At 32.3% G+C, this 18,682-nt stretch overlaps 1 protein-coding gene across 1 annotated transcript; it reads right to left on the bottom strand.

Annotated features, from left to right (window-relative positions):
- Positions 1-541: 541 nt before the first annotated feature.
- Positions 542-10,768, bottom strand: PAO1 (polyamine oxidase 1). The gene is made up of 10 exons (XM_079038198.1): positions 10,624-10,768; positions 10,293-10,542; positions 9,811-9,942; positions 9,530-9,591; positions 9,076-9,230; positions 7,005-7,148; positions 2,846-2,995; positions 1,735-1,989; positions 958-1,039; positions 542-819 (listed from the first exon to the last, which is right to left on the bottom strand). Exons 1-10 carry the CDS (start codon positions 10,673-10,675, stop codon positions 641-643), a joined length of 1,461 nt encoding a protein of 486 aa, XP_078894324.1. The 5' UTR covers positions 10,676-10,768; the 3' UTR covers positions 542-640.
- Between the last annotated feature and the right edge of the window lie 7,914 nt (positions 10,769-18,682).

Here is an 18,682-nt window from a genome sequence, read left to right as displayed (position 1 = left end):
CTTAGAAATGGTAAAGTTTTAATCTATTACTATGTGCCTACCTGAAAACAAACCAAAGCAAATACATCTTATAATCCATCGACTTCCTAGGACCTCATTATCAACTAACCCCCCAACACCTACCCTATTGTATCATCTGTCTATCAATTTTCAGTTTGCCTCCAAATGTTCAAGGTCCATTGCGAATATATATATATATATATATATATATATATATATATATATATATATATATATATATATATATATATATATATATATATATATATATATATGTTCAAATGTTTTCACTGTCTATTATGTCTATTATGTGTATGTATGACTGATTCTGGACCAATCATTTTAGTTATTTTAAGAAAGTAATTAATGCATATTAAATACTGAAGATGTAATTAATATTCATTATATCTTCAACATGTAATATGGATTAATTGCTTTCTTAAAATAACTAAAATGATTGGTCCAGAATCAGTCATACATGCACACAATAGATAGTGAAAACAAAATAACCTAACTATATATATATATATATATATATATATATATATATATATATATATATATATATATATATATATATATATAGGGTGTTTGAGGCATCAATCATGTGTGTGTTATCTACAAGTGATGGTTTTTGTAGTCATAAGATGGCCTCCCTTTTGGTATTGGCATGGAAAAGGTGTCTATGAATATCGCATGCGACTGCTTCTGTTTGTGACAATGTTAGTGCTAGCAACGGTTCTAAAATAGATTTCTTATTTGTTTCTCTATCTTTCTCCGCCTTCATTTCTTCCAACAAAGCTTCTCCCGTGTCTATACCTGTTCATAACACCACCATGTATACCAATCATTCTAATGCAATTTAATTTAAGAAATAGCAACATATATATGATATATATACTTTCATTTATCTATGCAATTTCTTGGATTTAACCTCATATACTAATCACTACTCACCTGCCAGGTAACCACCATGGACGTAGCCACTAAATCTTTCGCTTGTATGCTCTCCCGTGAAAAAGATTCTTCCTACAGGAGCCTAATTACGTATAAATGACAACAAATATGTTAGTGTATTCCATATAATTAAGTTAATTTTATTTTTCTATCTACATATCAACCTAGAGTTTATTTTCAATATCTATTATGAGCCTTAAGGTCCCATTTGTTACAAATGACATGACAGACAGTCTTTTGTATTGCGTTTGACATTCGTTGGACTTAGACTTTGACATATACAAAAAAAGAGAAAAAAAAATTGTAACTTTTTGTACAATCTTAAAAATTGAACAAAGTGGGACACAAACCATGCGTTGGAGCTCTTATTTTTTAAAAAGACGTAAATGCCCCTTCTCATCCTCCTTATCGAATATAATCCTAGAAAGCTTGTCCGGTTTCTAGTTTCTAGTGCAGTCCCATCCCATGTAACAAACGCCGTGACAGACAGACAGGACGGCACTAGACAAGCCTTCTAAAAGCAATTCTCGATGAGGAGGGCGTTTACGTCTTTTTGCATAGATGGGAGATCCATAGCAAGTCCCTATTAACGTCGTTCTACCTATTTTGGTATGACAAAAGATTGCACTTTTTTCTCATTGACGTTAATCATGTCATACAGAAGTTCATTCTCATCTGTTCTGTTTTGTTTTGTTCTGTTATGTCATGTGTCATGTCATGAGAGTAAGAAACAAGGGTTGGAATGTAAAATGAGTAATAGGGAGGATGCATGTTGACCTTGATGTTTTCAAACATTGTTGAGTCAGCATAGATAGGGTAGTTACTATAACTGCCACGCTGGAAGCGATTGTTCCACCAGCGTGGAACAAGAATGTCGGAAGCTTCCGGAATGTCAGGCCCAAACATGTTCCTAAGAACTTCCATTGCTTCTCTCATTGTTTCATGGTCTGATTGGGATTCAACACGTTTTGATTCCCCATTTGTCAATGTCACAACAAGAATGTTTGACCCTGGGTATGCATTCTCCATGTGCTGTTTTCATAGATTCAAACCACAAATGATTTTAGGATCAAAGTATTTAATGAGCATTCGATGGAAGAACCAAAAACTTATTTGAATGTATAAAAGAATTGAAATTCCAGTTTCCACTGCTTGTTTGATGGGATTCAATTTCATTCTTCCTTTATGGATTTAACCAACACTTAACTACTTTCTAGAGTGATTAAACCGTTAATGTTTTCTCAACTGGATAAAAAAAACAAATTTTCGCAATTACACTACACAGTTTCTATATAAAAGGAAAAATATAAAAAAGAACAATGATTAAGTTGATAATATAGTGAATCTATGTTGTGTTTTTCTATATAGGTAACCAGTACAAATAGTTTTTTAAAGGGTCAGAATATAGTATGTTTACGTAAGATGGTTTTTACAAGAGCCAAAAAAGTATAAAGATTTAATCTCTAAAGAAAAAGAGTTATGTCGACAAATTATAAAGAAATACAGTTCTGTCGACAAATGATACAAAAAAATTGTGAGAGTACAACTGTTTTGTTGTATATTGTCCTAGAATAGATTGAAAACAAACTTCAAATAAAATAACATACATAAAAGTTAAAAGTTATTTTACTCGTATTATTTAACTTCATTCCTGTTTTTTAGTTTCCCAAAAGTTTCCGATTCCAAATTGTCGACAACTTTGGTTTATCCAAAAATATTCTACATGCAAAACACCCTCTAAAGATGGCGTTAAGCTACTTAATGCTATTTTATAGCGAAGTGTTGGATGGCTAACTTTAATTAAATAAACACAAACAAACGTGTATCATGTCCTAATAATATATTAAAGGGTGACTTAAGAATTAAACAAAGAATAAATGAAACAAACCTGCCAAAATGTGTAGTAGCCTCTTCGTTCATGGGCATATATGAAGAACTCTTTTCCGGGACCACAAGGCCAAAATTTCTTTGGAAATTTCAAGAAGATTTTCGTGTACACCATAACATCACATTTTTCAATGGCCTCCATTTTCCACCTCTGTTATTATAAAATATCATTTTATTACAACATTGTATTTTAATTACCTTGATGAGTAAAAAGTTGAAAGTAAATTGATGTGATACGAAAAATAAATAAAAGTACATTGCTTTTTTTTGCATTTAGCTTCTATAAAAGAACTATCAAACTTTTAACTATAATTTTCGTAATCTTTTCCGAAACTAAATTAACATAGAAAAGTTTGAGAAGTTACTTCAAGATAGAGATATATTACCGGGAAGTTACGAAACTGCCCTTTAAAGAATATTTAAATGTGAAAAAAATCAATTTAGAAGACTAATATGTAATGTGGACAAGAAATATCACTTTCCCTTGACTGGAATTGCTTAATATTTTTTTTTATCAAAACCAGCTGATTCATCCATAGCATTGGGAGAATATTATGGAACGTAGTTAATAGACCATGGTATCACACTATGAAAATGATCGAATAAAAAATTGAGGTCCAATTTTCCTATAAATACATGGTCCATGATGCTAACTACTTTAACCTGATGTAAGAAATAGCATCTAGCTTTCGTTTATTTATGTATATTATTCTCGCTTCTTGTTTTCATTTTTTTCAATTACAACATTGTACTTACTTTTTTTCTCTTATTTTCGCATTCTAAGTAGTAAAAAAATTATTTGTATTTGGATCAGATTGCTAGAAATGGGTTAGATATTTTTAAAGTACAATTATGTAATAATTAGAAATATATGTAGGATATTGTAGTAAACAAATCAATGGAAATGTGTCGCTATTTCTCGTATATAACCCCCAATCATAAGCTAGCAAAAAGGTTGGAATCTGTACGCACTCATATGACATATACACAATAAAACTTAGGTGTATCTTTTTGTGAAATTATTAGCTTAATAAGGACAAGAGATAGATAACATGTGGCATGGAGAATGTGATGGAGATTTGGAGCATATATAATAGGGTAGTGGCCACAAGATTCATAGTACACACGTTAGGGTTAGCTACTCCATAGGCATGTGCATTGTCTAAGAATAAATGAAAACATTTTGTCTATTATAGCACCCTACTTCCATTGTTTTTTATATTGTGTCATTGTAATTTTTTTTATTATAAAAGAAATTGTACTTTTATACATCTAACCAATTAAAGCAATGAAAAATGATTTTTACATGGACTGATATAATTTGGTAGATTTTCCAAAATACAACGTTTTAATAGAAAAAATAAAGATAGGAGCAAATAAATAAACATATATTGCCAATTTTTGCATTTAATCCTTTTAGAAAATACCCTTTGGTATCGTTCTTTTTAGGTTGTCCTAAAATAAGCAGAACATTTCAATTTTTTTCTAAAGTTTCAAATCAAAATAGTGTTTCTGTTTGTTAGTGATCATTATAGAGTATATGTACCATTTATTTGATCATTAGTAAACACATATTTGCAAGAGGAAATGTTATGTGTGGTGGCGGGCTGGCGGCAACAAGGGCCCGGCCCCAAGTTGTTCAAGAATAGTGTCGTTGAGTTTTAGGATTAATCAGTTCTATTTCTCGATGGGGGCAGGGAAGGGATATAACTCAGCGGTAAAGTGTCACCTTAATGTGGTGGAAGTCATCAGTTCGAGCCTGATTATCCCTAAACCCAATGTGAGTTTTGATATTTTGATTTGCTACCCCACCGTGATTGAATGAGAATGGATAAGAGGCTCGATTGTGGCAGTGTGGTGATGGTGACGGCGGCGATGGTGATGGTGGTGGTGATAGTGATGATGATGGTAGGTCGGTGATTGTGTTAGTGGTCTTGGGTGGGTAGGTGTGTGTGTGTGTGTGTGTGTTTGTGGGTGTGGTTGTGTGTGTGTTTATGGGGGTAGGGGTGGAGGTCAGAGTGAGTTTGTAGGTGTGTGTGTGTGTGTTTGTGGCGGTGGATATATGTGTGTGTTTATGTGGGTGGGTGGACGGGTATGTGTGGGGTGGGGTGGGATTGGGAGTGAGTGGGGTGAGTTAGGGGTGTGGTGGGTTGGAAGTGTTAAGGTGGGGGTAGGTAGAGATGGATGGGGTGGGAGTGGATTTATATTTTATAATAATTTTGGAACTAGAAAAAAATGTAGAGAACAATGATTATCGATTTTTAAAAAATTTTCAACTTCTTTATAGTTAGTGAAAACGGAAAATTTTCATTTTCATTGAAAAATTTAGAAAAATAAACAAAGTAAACGAGTTTTCAAAATTACAAATTTTTTGAAACATTTTTCTAAAAAATCAGCCAATTTTCCGCAACTAAATACAACTTAAGGATTTGTTTTTTTAGTACATAAAGAGAACTCGGTGAATTTCCTTAATTTTTGAAGTATATAGCTTAGTTTTTAAATAAACTAATGGATATAAAATTCAATCAAGATGGGGTCCACAGAACCTCTTGTGGCAGACCCAAAAAAAATTAAAAGATGTATTTTATTTAAATAATATATTTTTACCTTTCAAATATATTTTAATCTCTTAAAAATCTTAAACTATTTTTTTGCCCCATCTTCCAAAAAATATTGGATCCACCCCTGCCCTCTTTGCGGCAATATAGATAAAAAATTGATGCTATTAGTAAATTTTAATAGCATCGCTCTTTTTGCTAAAAAGAGAACATTGTTATTTTCACCAATATAAAATGCATATAAGTTGCACGCACGACCACATGGTTGCTGTTGTCATATTACTAAATGTGAGGAGGTTGTTTAGGCCTTTAGGGTCAATTAATTAAGCTTAATTAAGTGATGTTAATTAAGTGATGTTAATTAACCTTTAGGGTCAATTGATGCATCAAGTTTTATATTTATATGTGGTATGAAGTGAAGAGTTCGATTCCCTTAAACTACCTCTTTTACTTCGAACTCAAGGTGTTCATTGAAATATTGCAAGTAGGCTTCCACTTAATTTACTTGTCGTTTCAAAAAAAAAAAACTTAATTTATAAACTCAAAAAAACATAAAAGTCAAAGATGCTACTATAGACATTACAAAAAAACATATCAAAGAAAACATCCATATACTTTTTTTATTATATAAAAAAAAGCCATTTATTTAATAAAAGATATGTTATATACATAAAAACTATTATATTTTGACGGGCCTTGCTTAATCATTATATTTTATTTCATTCAACTGAAACCATCCATTTTTATAGAAATTACCACTACGATCAATGTAATCCCCTATTTTCGGTTTAATAGGTATTAAAACTAACATAACTTCTTATTTACTAATATGGCGTCATAATTGTTCCATAAAAAGGCATATTATTTCTCGAAATTGCTTATCACTTGCTTTAATAGGTTATACATATATCATAAGGGACATGATTTGTACACAATAAATTTTCTCCATACACAACAATTGATTATTTAAAATGTTGTACTATACAACTCTATAATACATAGATTATTGTGTATGATAAAAAACTTTTGTATACGAATCACTTCCCATATCATAAAGGTAAACAAGAAACCATTTCAGAAAGTCAAATGTTATTTTATGATGTACATATGATATTATAGGTCAATAAGAAGTCATATGAGTTTCAACATGTGCTATACGGTAAATAAGCGGATGCACTAAAATTTCAAAAATGGTTCTATAATAAACTAAAATATAATTAAAATTAAACCGTAAAACTAATGAAAATATAATGGGTTTGATGGATATTATCTTTTAATTGAAGCAAAATATTACTTGTTTGTTAAAGTTTCTCTGCAACGTCTAAAACTTATGTTACATATCATATAAAAAATTGGATGCGCCCATAAGATGGTTTTGGACACGTCAACATCCAACTTTTAATAAAATGTCAAGTAAGCTTTTGTTAAAGGCAAACTCGGAGAAACCAATATTTTAACGTTAAATTAGAAAGTAAAAAAAAGTGAAGGAATGATTTTTTTTTCTTATCCAAAGTGCTGTTTCCGATGTGCTACTTTATTTTTTAATTTTGTCTTATTATAAAAATAAAAAGTAATTAGAGATTGATTGAGAGAGAATCTCACAGGCAAGTTGGGGTTGAAAGAGATGAGGTGGCTTTGAAGGACGCCAATACTAACAGACAAAATTACGTAGTTGGCTTCATAAACATAACCATCCTCCGTTATCACGGTAACGCCGTCTCTCGAGTGCTGTAATTCCCGCACAACCTGCAAATCCATGAAAACATGCATGCACGTAATAAGTCAACACTATAAAAAATCAAACAAAACTGTAACTTTGTTTGGTATGTCACAGCTATCTGATATGCTAGCTTATTTTTCAAGCTTTTTTATGTTGTCGTATTTGGTAAATCAAAAAGTAACTTATAAGCTAACTTATAAACTAGCCTTTTGAAAAGCTATTTAGACTAGCTTTTTAAGATCTTTTTTAAAATTTTCCAAATACACCCTCTTAAATAATTATAAAAACAAATACTCTTACATATCATTTTATGTAATTTTATATATTTCAGCTAGTTTTATCAAACAGTATTTTTTATCAGTTAGCTTTTCAGCTATAAGCTAGGTTTTTATTTAACAGCTAGTTTTTTCAGCTGACAATTAACTTTTCAGTTATTACGTCAAACGTAGTCTAAACTATATGCCTAGCCACTATAAATTATTGCAGTACATTAAGAAAATGTAAATGTAAAGGGAAATGTGTAATATGATTTTTATAAGCTTTACTATACGAGTAAATTACAGTTATGGTCCCTGTGGTTGTCACTTTCATGTGGTTTTAGTCTATGTTTAAAATTTTTAGCAAAAGCAGTTCTCACGATTGCCATTTCCGTCAACTTTGGTAGCTTTTGTTGTTACTTTGTTAACCACATGTAAAAATATAAAATGACCAATCTACCTTGCCTTTTGTCTTTTCTATTGTTTTATCAATTCATGAATATAGGGACCATTTTTGTAAAAGAACGAAAAAGACACCATTTGTCATGTTTTAGATGGTGGTAGTGAAATTAATAAAAATAATTAGAATAAAATATAGATAAAAAATATACAAAATATGAAATGACTTAATGGTGATCTTCTAACCGAGTTAGTAATTAAAAGACCAAAGTTAATGGAAATTGTGGTTGTATACTTGTATATCATCTTTTTGGATTACGGACTTACGGTATTATATTCTGGAAACTGAATTCAATTATAAAAAGGAAAAATCATTTACATGTGTAGATTGTAGATGACATTATTATAATTTGAATAAACGTTTTTTTGGCATAAATGTTAAATTATGAAATAAATGAAAATAATAAATCTAACGAACAAATACATAAAGGTACTTGTACTATCATTATTTTTATTTACTTTTTATAGCATTTTAATATATTTTGTATGATGAAGGCATGTTATTTTTTATTTTTTTGTACATTAAAAAATCAACTCAATTATGCCTACATTTTATTATTTCCTTGCTCTGTTACATAAAAAGCTGTGTATTTGTGTTTAATTGACATAACTTTGTAAAATTTTCAAAATACATTATTCTAATAATTTTCAAAAAAAAAAATGACATTATGATATTATAACAAAAAGTAGGTCGCTATACCTTTATTTGTGTGTTTATTATAGCATGATACTTTTACTTCTCATTATTACAACATTATATTTTACATACAAATCATAATATGAAAATTCTAACAACTAATTAATTATATCTAAAAAAGGAATTGTATCCGAATAACATTGCAAGAATGAGAATTATTAAAATAAATTTCATAATAGAAGAAATAAAAAGAAAAAAATATAAGGAACAAATGAAAAACACATTTTTATAAGTTTGAATGTTTATAATATCGTACTCAGTTTTTTAACAAAAAAAAAAATTTACATTAGAAAATCTATTTAGCTATAACATTATACTTTATAATATTTTATAAAATAATTCCTTTTTTTCATTTTAATGAGTTTCAGATTGACTAATTAAATACTTCTAAGAATCTAATCACTTCATGTCATTTAACTTTCACTAGCTGTATATTGGCTAATAAAACAAAAAACTAACTGGCAAATAAAAACACAGAAAACTCTCAAATCTCAATTAATCATCAGAAATTTGGCATTTTGTATCTCAGTGTGTACTTACAGTGTTTAATTTGAGACGATTGTCCAAGATTTTCCCATCAGATGTAAATAAGAATTCCTCCGCCATTTTATACAATAAATACTCATAACCTCTCTCATCCGCCACTAAAAATTCCCTCTCCCCAAAATCCACATATGTTGATATGGGCTCAACCTCTGCAAAATAAATAATTCACCTTAAATATAATTGTTTATTATATTATATAATATAATTATATCCTACTTTCATTTGTCAATGTTGTTTGAATGTTTCTATGGGTAGATTATATTTTAAGTGTAAAATCAAGCACTTCCAACAGAAATGTATGAAAATCCGGCAAAAAGTTCGTGCCAAAAGCCAAATGGAAGTTTAAAATGATAATGGGGGCACATATGTTGGTTTATTATTCCTATTAAAATATATATTTTTAAAAAAAAATGTAAATAGCGTAAGGATAATGGGTTATGACACTAACCAGCCATTTCGAAATCATGAAGGATAAAATCAATTGCCAGCTCAATAGGTGTTTCGGGTATGCTGGAGAAAAGAACAAATATGAATCATAATCAGAATCAGAATCCATTTCAACATAAAACTATAAAAGTGAACGTGACATATACAAAAAAAGTTAAATTACCAAAACTGATTAGAAAATGGGAAAGAAGACGATGAAAAAAAATTCGTGAACAGAAAGAAGCCAAAAGGCAAAACACACAGTGGCTCGTTGTGTGCGTGAAAGCGATAAGAGATAGTTACGTGGAAAGTTCGGGAATATCGGACACGTCAGCAGAAAGAAGGATGTCCCGATCAGTCCTTAGCTTTTGCATCGCCGACTCAACCGCCTTCTTATACGTGTCACCGGCCAACCCACTCGGAAATATCTCCCCACTGCAACCGTATAATTAACGCCATATCAATAACGCAATAATCAATCAATCAAACGAAAACGGAGAATTCTCACAAAAATCATACGTATCTAATCTAATCACGTAATATGTAAACTCGATTGTATTGATTATCGATAATTAATGCTTCAATTGTTCGTGACAAACTTTCAATTAGTTTACGAATTACAAGCTTCAAAAACAAATTAATACGAAAACAATGCGCCGACGGAATTATAGAGCAAAATATAAATATACATAACTTAAATTTGTTTAAACGTTGTATGACATTCTTCATCGGTGGATAAAATAATTGTTATAGAAAATTAGGTGTATGCTATATTGTATGTGTACCTTCGGTCGTAAATGTTATAACGAGCATCGCTGTAATCGGAGAAGCACGTACGAAGACCGGATTGAACAGCGAGTTCCCAGACTGGATTTGATTGTTTTCCACCAACACCGGCGATCCAACCGGCACCGAGCTCCACCGTTACGTTTCCGAAATTCTGTTTCTTAATCCTCCCTCCGATGGAATCAGACGCCTCTAGGATCAAAATGTCCTCAACTCCGTTTTTTGCCAATACCTTCGCGGCCGATATGCCTATACAAACAGATACATAATGTTTACATACATAAATGTACACAAATCAATAGATGTACATGAATGTATTGATCGTTTCACCTGAAATTCCGGCGCCGATGATGATAACTGAACAGCGATTTGAAGATTCCATGGAACTGTTTGAGAGAGAGAGAGAGAGAGAGAGAGAGAGAGAGAGAGAGAGAGTAGGTGTAGAAAGAAAAAAGAATTGTTGATGGGTTAAAAGGTCAGAAGGTCATTTGGTTTGGCGGTTAGATGCTACCACGAATTTTTTGATCAGAAACAACATAACCATTGATGCATCGACACGTCATCCTAACGAAATCGACGGATAGGATCACTGATGTTTGGATTTAACACAAGGATTTAAAACGAAATAAAGGTTGTTCTCTGTTCAAGTAAATATAAGTATTTTTTATTTTTAAAACGTTCGGATGGGGAGGTAGCAGAGTTAGGCCGGAGGGAGTTCGGATGGGAGGTGGTAGAGTTACTCTGGATGGGATGGTGTAATGGTTTTATCAGAGTAACTACACTTTCTGTAAGATTTAGGTGGTAAAACCATGGGGTGAATGTGGTGGAGAAAAAAAAATGAAAAAAAAGAAAAAAAAGAAAAAAAAAATTATTTTACATAATAAAAAAAATATTTTTAAACAAGCTTTATGTATGCCCAACTAAAGAGATTATACCATGTTTTTAATGCATTATGATAACTATGTAAAATATATTTTTTTTTTATTGTTCCAACAAGTGTATATAGAATAAGTAACGGACAACATGTATGATTATGTTTTACAACGATTGTTTAGTCATTTTTACTTAAAATGATGTGTTTCTACAAGTTTTTAATAATGATATCCTTGATTAATTTCAAGACATGTTGACTAGCCACTAATACAAAAATACCGCCACAAACACCTTCCTCCTTAATATCTAGCAATCGATTTGCACTGAATCAACGTTCTAGTGATACCAAGTACAAGCTCTAACCACTGATACTAACTCGGTAATCAACAATTCTTGTTTTTTTTATAGATTTCTACTTTCTTATAATAAATTGATTGTTGTTTTCTTGAATTCCATCTCCACACGTATTGTTGGTCGCCAACTGGTTCTGTTGGAATAAGGCTTTGCGTACTCTTTTATCGACATCATTTCTTCAATTCAAACTTTCAATTAGTTAAAATCTCAACTCCCCAGTTGTCGTTTCCCGTTTTCTAGTGGGTCGCTGGAGGACTCTTCATTTGGGTCGGCTTCATTTTTATTTTTGGATATCAGGTGAATCTCAGTTCTCTTTTCCTGATCATTTTTCATAGAGAGTATATTTTTGTAATATAAAAAAGATGTAATTTGTTGTTTAATTTGAATAGTATATGTTTTCAATTTATCAAAACTGGATACAAAAAAGTAAGAATTTTGGGGGGCAAGGTGACTTGGAGCATTTATCCAAACTTGTCGAAGAGAAATCATGGAGGTCCTACTTGTATTTATACAAGTTGAGAATCTTTTCAACTTATTATGTGTGCTCTTCTTTCAGGTTTTCTGTATTTTCTCAGATTCTTAGTTAGTATAAGTTCTCTTTAATGTGTTAAAGTTAAACCAGTTAGATTTCAACTACTTGGTTTTTGTTTTGTTTATGTGTGTGTGTACAAACATTGCTTACGCAAATTGTAATGTTTTTTGTGTGTACAAACTTTACTGAAGCAAGGTTCAAGAAGGTTATGAATTCTTGCTATAAATTGTGAAAGGTAAACACAATCTCGTAAGGCCACTTTTGTGACAACTGCCACCTTCTGGTCAGTTGAAAGCCAAAGAAAGTCAATGAAAGTCAAATTGGTCAACTCAACTAGTGCTAATATGTAGGGATTTCTTTATGTTTATCAGTGTATGACTCGAAATCTTAATGCAAAATAACAACTCTATAAAACACTATTACGAACCCTTCGGGGGTGTATAACACTCAAAATAGGATGTAATTAAGCCTACGACCTTTGATCTACGAAGAAAAACATTTATAAGGGCCTACGACAAGGCCTATTTCAATATCTCCAAGTATGTGAAATCTCTCTCATGCCTTTCTCGAAAACCTCTCTTAACTTTTCATAATCAACCAGGGCATCTCGACCGTCAACTTAGTCAAAACCATTCAAAACGAGAAGTTGCTTAAGGGACAACCTTAGTAGGACCGGAACCATCTTTCGTTCCGGAACCACCTTTCGGTCCGGAAACACCTTTCGGTCCGGAACCACCTTTCGGCCCGGAACCATCTTTCAAATCTAGACTCCTTGCCCAATTTTCCTCAACCACACGACTCTAAACTAGGACACAAACCCCGTAAACAAAAGAGCCTTAATGATCTGAAGCCATCTGAGTCTGGAATATGATGAATCTGGAATCAGGTGACTCCAAGCACCTCGGAATCTTCGCATCGACTCCGGACCAGGCTATTCGACTCTAAATGTAGCAACTTGACATCGGATCGGGCAAATCGATTCCTGACTCACCTCTGTAGTCAGCTAGAATCAAGCCACGCCATAATAAGTGAGGGCTCATCCTCTTGAATCATGACCAGAGAAAAACCTCACTCCATATCGTATCTTTTGCACAAACTTTATCCAAAGGACGATTGACTTACTAAAAAGTTATGACACGCCCTATTTCCCATAACCACTCTATAACAACCTATTGGCATTATTTCTCCAAGTACCTAGGCAAATCTATATCTTTATACCAACACTCCATCAGATTATCTTTCTCGAATCTAATCATTTGGGTTTCCAACCTTCACTATAAAACCCAAGAGCAGCACCCAACATACATTTTTCCTTTTTCTCTTATCTCTCTAGAAGTCGACCAAGCCCTAGGAAGAAATTTCATGCTCATTCATCTTGGTAAGCCTTTCATCAACCATCTTGAATATTAATCACTTAATGAGTTCTCAACCATGATTCTTACTCGAAAATCATCATGTTGTCCATAGATTCCTTGAACTCCTAAGCTTTCCCCAAGTATTATGAACATAGAGCTTCACCTTCTTCATCGTCCACTGCAAAGAAATCACACAAAGTGAGTTCATACCCCTACATTTTCGTGTTTTCTTCAAGTTTTGGGGCGAGGGGGGGGGGGGAATACAAGTTAACACTCCTTAATATCACTCAAACTCATACACCAATTTTTCACAGAAAAGTTGAGTCCTATTCATGGACTGTTTTGACTACCTTAAACCTAATATTCTTCAAAACTGTTTCATATGCTAGTAGTTCAGGTTTTAACCTTTAAAATGACTACTTTTACATCTTCATACGAATTTTCTACAATTTATGGTGATTTTTACAAACATGTCTATCATTTCAGAAATGAATCCGGACCAGTCGGTGAATATGAACGTTTTCACACAAGTTAGAGACTTCTAAAAATCATAATAAAATTTGAAAACAAACTAGATACATTTTCTAAACTCTGAGAGTTTACGGATTTGGTTTTCGACTTCGTATGATTTTTCTATGATTTTTATAAAACAGTGCAAAAAGGTTAAAAACTAGTTCACAGCTTACAACTTTCATAACACTTTGTAACATGTTGAGCAAAGTGTTTGTCTTTGATGACTTCATATTTTACATATGTTTTCTGTTAAGTTACAACTAAATAACAGAAGGTACTCTCTATATGGTAAGAGTCCTTTACCATTACAAACATACAAGATGGAACATAAGAAGCATAGTTATGCATTACTAAACATACTACACGTAAACTCGTTAACGTAAATTGTGAGACACGTCTTCATTGTACTCTTAGAGTACAAGTTAATATTCCTGTAAGTTATAAGCAGAGTCTCTTGTAGGGAGAGCGTGATAATTGTGTATAGATCTGTTGGATTAGATGTCTAAGCTCATAACTAATATTGGTATGTACTTGACCCGAGAGTAGCATGGTCCATTTGGGTTGCATATCATCAGGACAATTTGTTAGGATAGACTTTTAAGAGAAGAGGTTGTATATGATTTTTTAATATATTATAAGTATATATTAATATGAAATCATATGAGTTAATTAGTATTGATCAAGAATTAATTTGGAATTAATTTAGTGATCAAAAGAGGCTAATTAAATCTATGGGGACTAATTATGTTAATTAGTTATATTTATATGTGTTGGGCTTATGATCCATGTTGGACCAAGTTTATGTATGGATACATGAAGAGTTGGGCCACATGAACCATGGATCATAAGACCCATGGGTATGGATTTGGGTTATATCCATGACCCCAGAAATCTCACATATAAATACATGCTTCATTGCCCAAAATCGTAACTAGAGTACTCTTGGAGTTCATGGTGTTTTTGGGTGAATGGAATTCTCTCTCAAGTTCATCCTTTGTCCATGGTGTGTTGTGATTCTACTTGAGGCTTCCACACTATTGGGGCTAAGCTCTTTAAGGCCAAATACATGAAGACTTCAAGCTCCATCAAAAGGTATGTTATCCTAACTAGTATTTTATATGGTTTATATCAAATGCATGCTAGTTGTAGCTTTTATACCTTGGAAAACATTTGCATAGGATTGTATATGCACCATAGGATGTTGTAGTATACTAAAACCCAACAGTGGTATTAGAGCCATGGGTTGTTTTCAATTATACTTGATGCAACTAGCTGGAAAAAAAACCGATTTTATCCTGTCTGGATAGCAGACTCGACAAGTCCAGTGTGTGACTCAACGAGTCCATGAACAAATGCATCCAAATCGTTGAGTTTGTTCATGCACTCGACGAGTTGGACCCCCTGACAGCATATCTTTGTGTTTTTTGGCATGTTTTGGATGAGAATCATTACCACAAAGTGTTTTGGCTCATAAAATTTGTTTTTGGTACTATGGTAACATTTATTCTCATCCAAATAAAGGATAATTGTCAAAGTTTCAAGAGTCATGTTAATTTTTGTGATTAGCTATGTTCTTGAAAAATGTTGATATAAATTGTCTTTACTTATGAGTTTGATCTTGTTCATAGAAAACTTACTTGATTAATGTGTTAATTGGTAATTTGATCTTAATGTTTTTTTTATGAACTCCATAACTTGTCCTCAAGTTATGGAAAATGAAGAGTTTTTCATTTAAAATCACATTAAGTCTCATAGGTTATGAAAATGGAAGAGACCCTATTTTTTAATGTCATCATTAAATGATTTTATGTCTTCCACAAATTGTCCTCAAGTTATGGAACTTGAAAGGTTTTTTCATTAAACCATAATTAAACTCATAAGTTATGAAAATCCAAGAGTTTTGAAAAGTTTCAAAACTTGCCCTCAAGTTTTGGAATTTGTAAAGTCACCCCATGTACACTTTAATTCCAAACCCTAGAATTTTAAAAGTTAAAATTCAAACTTTATGGACTTCATTTTTTTTTTTTGAACCAGCAAATCTAATCTACTCCTAAGCTAACAACACCTATTCCACCTATGTCCACAACGGGACTTGAACCCTCGACCTCAAAGAGGTGTTTAATTAAAGGAGTTGATAATTCCATAAAGACATGGTTTAAGTTTAATTAAATTAAGAGTACAGTTTAATTAATAAGATTAAACCACCAAGTATTTTAAATGTGTAAAATACACCCTTATACTATTATAATATTAAAAATTAATATTTATATATGTATATATATATATATATATATATGTATATATATGTATAAGATTAAAAGTCAGTCTTACCGTTAGTAGGCCTCATTCACGAAGTCAATCTATAAAGGAGGTATAAGGTTACTGCCTATAAAATAGCAGTTTAATGGGTGTCCACTCTCACCCACCGCTTCCTTGACTGGTGGATGGTCGTTAGCCGAACGGGTAGGAAATTACTATAATTATCCTTTCATTAAAAGTATAATGATAAATACTAAGTAACTAAACACTTATAAATTCCCAATCTTAGTTACTTAGGAAAATGTGAAATGGTGTTAACCCATGAAATTACACTTTGCACCTTGTTAAGTCGTTAGTGGAGCGTGTGTCGTTAACTGACACACTAACATGGGATTGACAATGTGTGGCAAAGGGTGACTTAACTTTTATCATAGATCGGTGGAGCGCGTGTGGTTAACCTGTACATCGATTGGGTGATAAAATTGAGGGTACCAAGTCAATTTGTGTGGTAATTCACACCTTGTTTGTGATCCTCGGCATCCCAGTCACAAACTTGAGAGGGCATAATCGAGATTTAAACATGCCATTGAAAGTTCAATGAATCTCAAAAAGATCTAGGAGTTTCAAATCCAATTAAAACTTAATAATTTATTTTGTTTTTCATGGTGGAAATTGGTAAATCATCATTTAGCTACCTTCAAATATTTTGTAGCTTGGATTACGACATCCCTCTTCCAAGTTATAAAATAGTTTGTTGGGTCCTAGCCTTAATATTTCATATTGGGTGTTATATTAAGGACTTTAAATCAACTAAACTTGAATTTCTCCCATTATAGATTTCTAGTTAAGACAACTATGGTCTTCCCAAATCATTAGGAACAAGCTATCCTATTAAAGATGATATCCCACATGGCAATCAAGGTGAAAGATTAATCCCTTTGTTGTGCATTAATAGGACTGGAAATCATGTTTCACTTCCTCCACCCCCTCCAATTATTCTCCCTATCCCACAATATCAAATACTTGAAAAGTTTAAGGTCACTCAATCCCTATTGGCAAGCCGAGAGAGTCGGGTGTCGAAGTCTTGAGGTAGCTGGTTGTTGATTTGGTTCTTCAGTCACACCCTGATGACAGATCAAGACATGAACCTTAATGATATTACCTATTTGCTTGATGCTGCTAAATCAGCAATGATTTGTGGCACTGGTAAAGCAAAATTTGATTGGAAGATCTACTTCCTAAATTTCCATGGACATTAACAATGGTAACGTTAGAAGTCCAGAAAAGCTTTCTCTTCCCAATGGAAAGGGATCGGCCATGGTCAAGTCATTTGACCTAATGGTAAAGAGAAAGGATAAGTCTGAGATAGTCTCATGTACCATTTCCAAATAGTCCATATGTTTCTTTTGCCAAAAGAAGGGGCATTGGTTGCGAAGCTGCCAGATTTGCTTGAAAGATATGGTAAAGTCAAAAGTTTAACTCTACTTCAGGTAAAGCCCATATAATAACTCTATTAAGTATCTTTTGGAGATTCTTAATACATAAATGTAATGTAATTACATTTTGATGTTTTGTAGAATCAAAGAAGAGTAAGGAAGCTTAAAGAAAGAGTAAGTTGATTCTGATCGCAAATAGATGGATTTCGATCGTATGGTTCGATGATCAGAATTTTGAGCTGCTACTTAAGAGTTATGATAGATTGCTTAGGAATAGATAACAACATGTTTTCATATGTATTTGCATTAGGATAAGTTTTTCCGCAAGTTTTAAAATAAAAGAAAAAAGGTTTTGACTTTATTTATTTTAAGTATCTTTACAAAGGAATTTATGAAAAAACGTCATTTATATGTTTCCATTGGATAGCAATATTGGAAAATGGATTTGATTCTTTCAATTGTGGTAGTGTCATAATTTACCAAATAAGGAAAGATTCTCATCGCCCAAGTTTCAGTTGAATAGAAACTCGGAATCATGCAACTTGTATTGCATGATGAATGAGAATTTTCATCTTTTGTAAATTAAGACTAATTCCTTGTTCACATGTATATGTGAGTCAAGTGAAGGACTAAGGGATCGAGTACACATTCTTGTGCACTGGTCAAGTCCACCACAAAAGATTGAGAAGACTATTCGTCATGATTTACTAAAGTTTAGTAAATATGGTTATACTTACAAGTTTAAGTATAATTCTGAAGCATTGGAAAAGTTTTGATGTATGGCAGAACGAATGAGAAGAATCAAATTTGGCAGAAAGATAAAAGTTTCTCAAATCTAAAAAGATGGGAGAGTACTTTAGTATCATGTTTTATGATCATCATAATGATTGTGAGACCATATCACAATTCATCCTCTAAGGACATCCTAAGGTCTGCTTATCGCTAAGAAAAGAGGAGTCATGAATTATTGAAGTGGTTAGATCAAGAAGATGAGTCATACTTCGTTCCAAAACAAGTCTTAGAGTCATACTCTAAGATTGTAACTTGAGTGACATAATTTTAAGAAA

Source organism: Lactuca serriola, chromosome 1 (assembly GCF_051521515.1).
Source record: "Lactuca serriola cultivar US96UC23 chromosome 1, Lser_US96UC23_V15, whole genome shotgun sequence".
Classification (NCBI taxonomy): Eukaryota; Viridiplantae; Streptophyta; class Magnoliopsida; order Asterales; family Asteraceae; genus Lactuca; species Lactuca serriola.
Note: the sequence above shows the minus strand (reverse complement) of the source record. Positions and strands in the feature narration are given on the sequence as shown.

Bases quoted from the DNA above. Each gene is read 5' to 3' on its own strand.
- PAO1 (XM_079038198.1), bottom strand. From the start codon at position 10,675: ATGGAATCTTCAAATCGCTGTTCAGTTATCATCATCGGCGCCGGAATT. The intron at 10,543-10,623 runs GTGAAACGATCA...CTGTTTGTATAG, and splicing joins CATCGGCGCCGGAATTTCAG to GCATATCGGCCGCGAAGGTA. The intron at 1,040-1,734 runs GTCAACATGCAT...ATACGTAATTAG, and splicing joins CAATGTTTGAAAACATCAAG to GCTCCTGTAGGAAGAATCTT.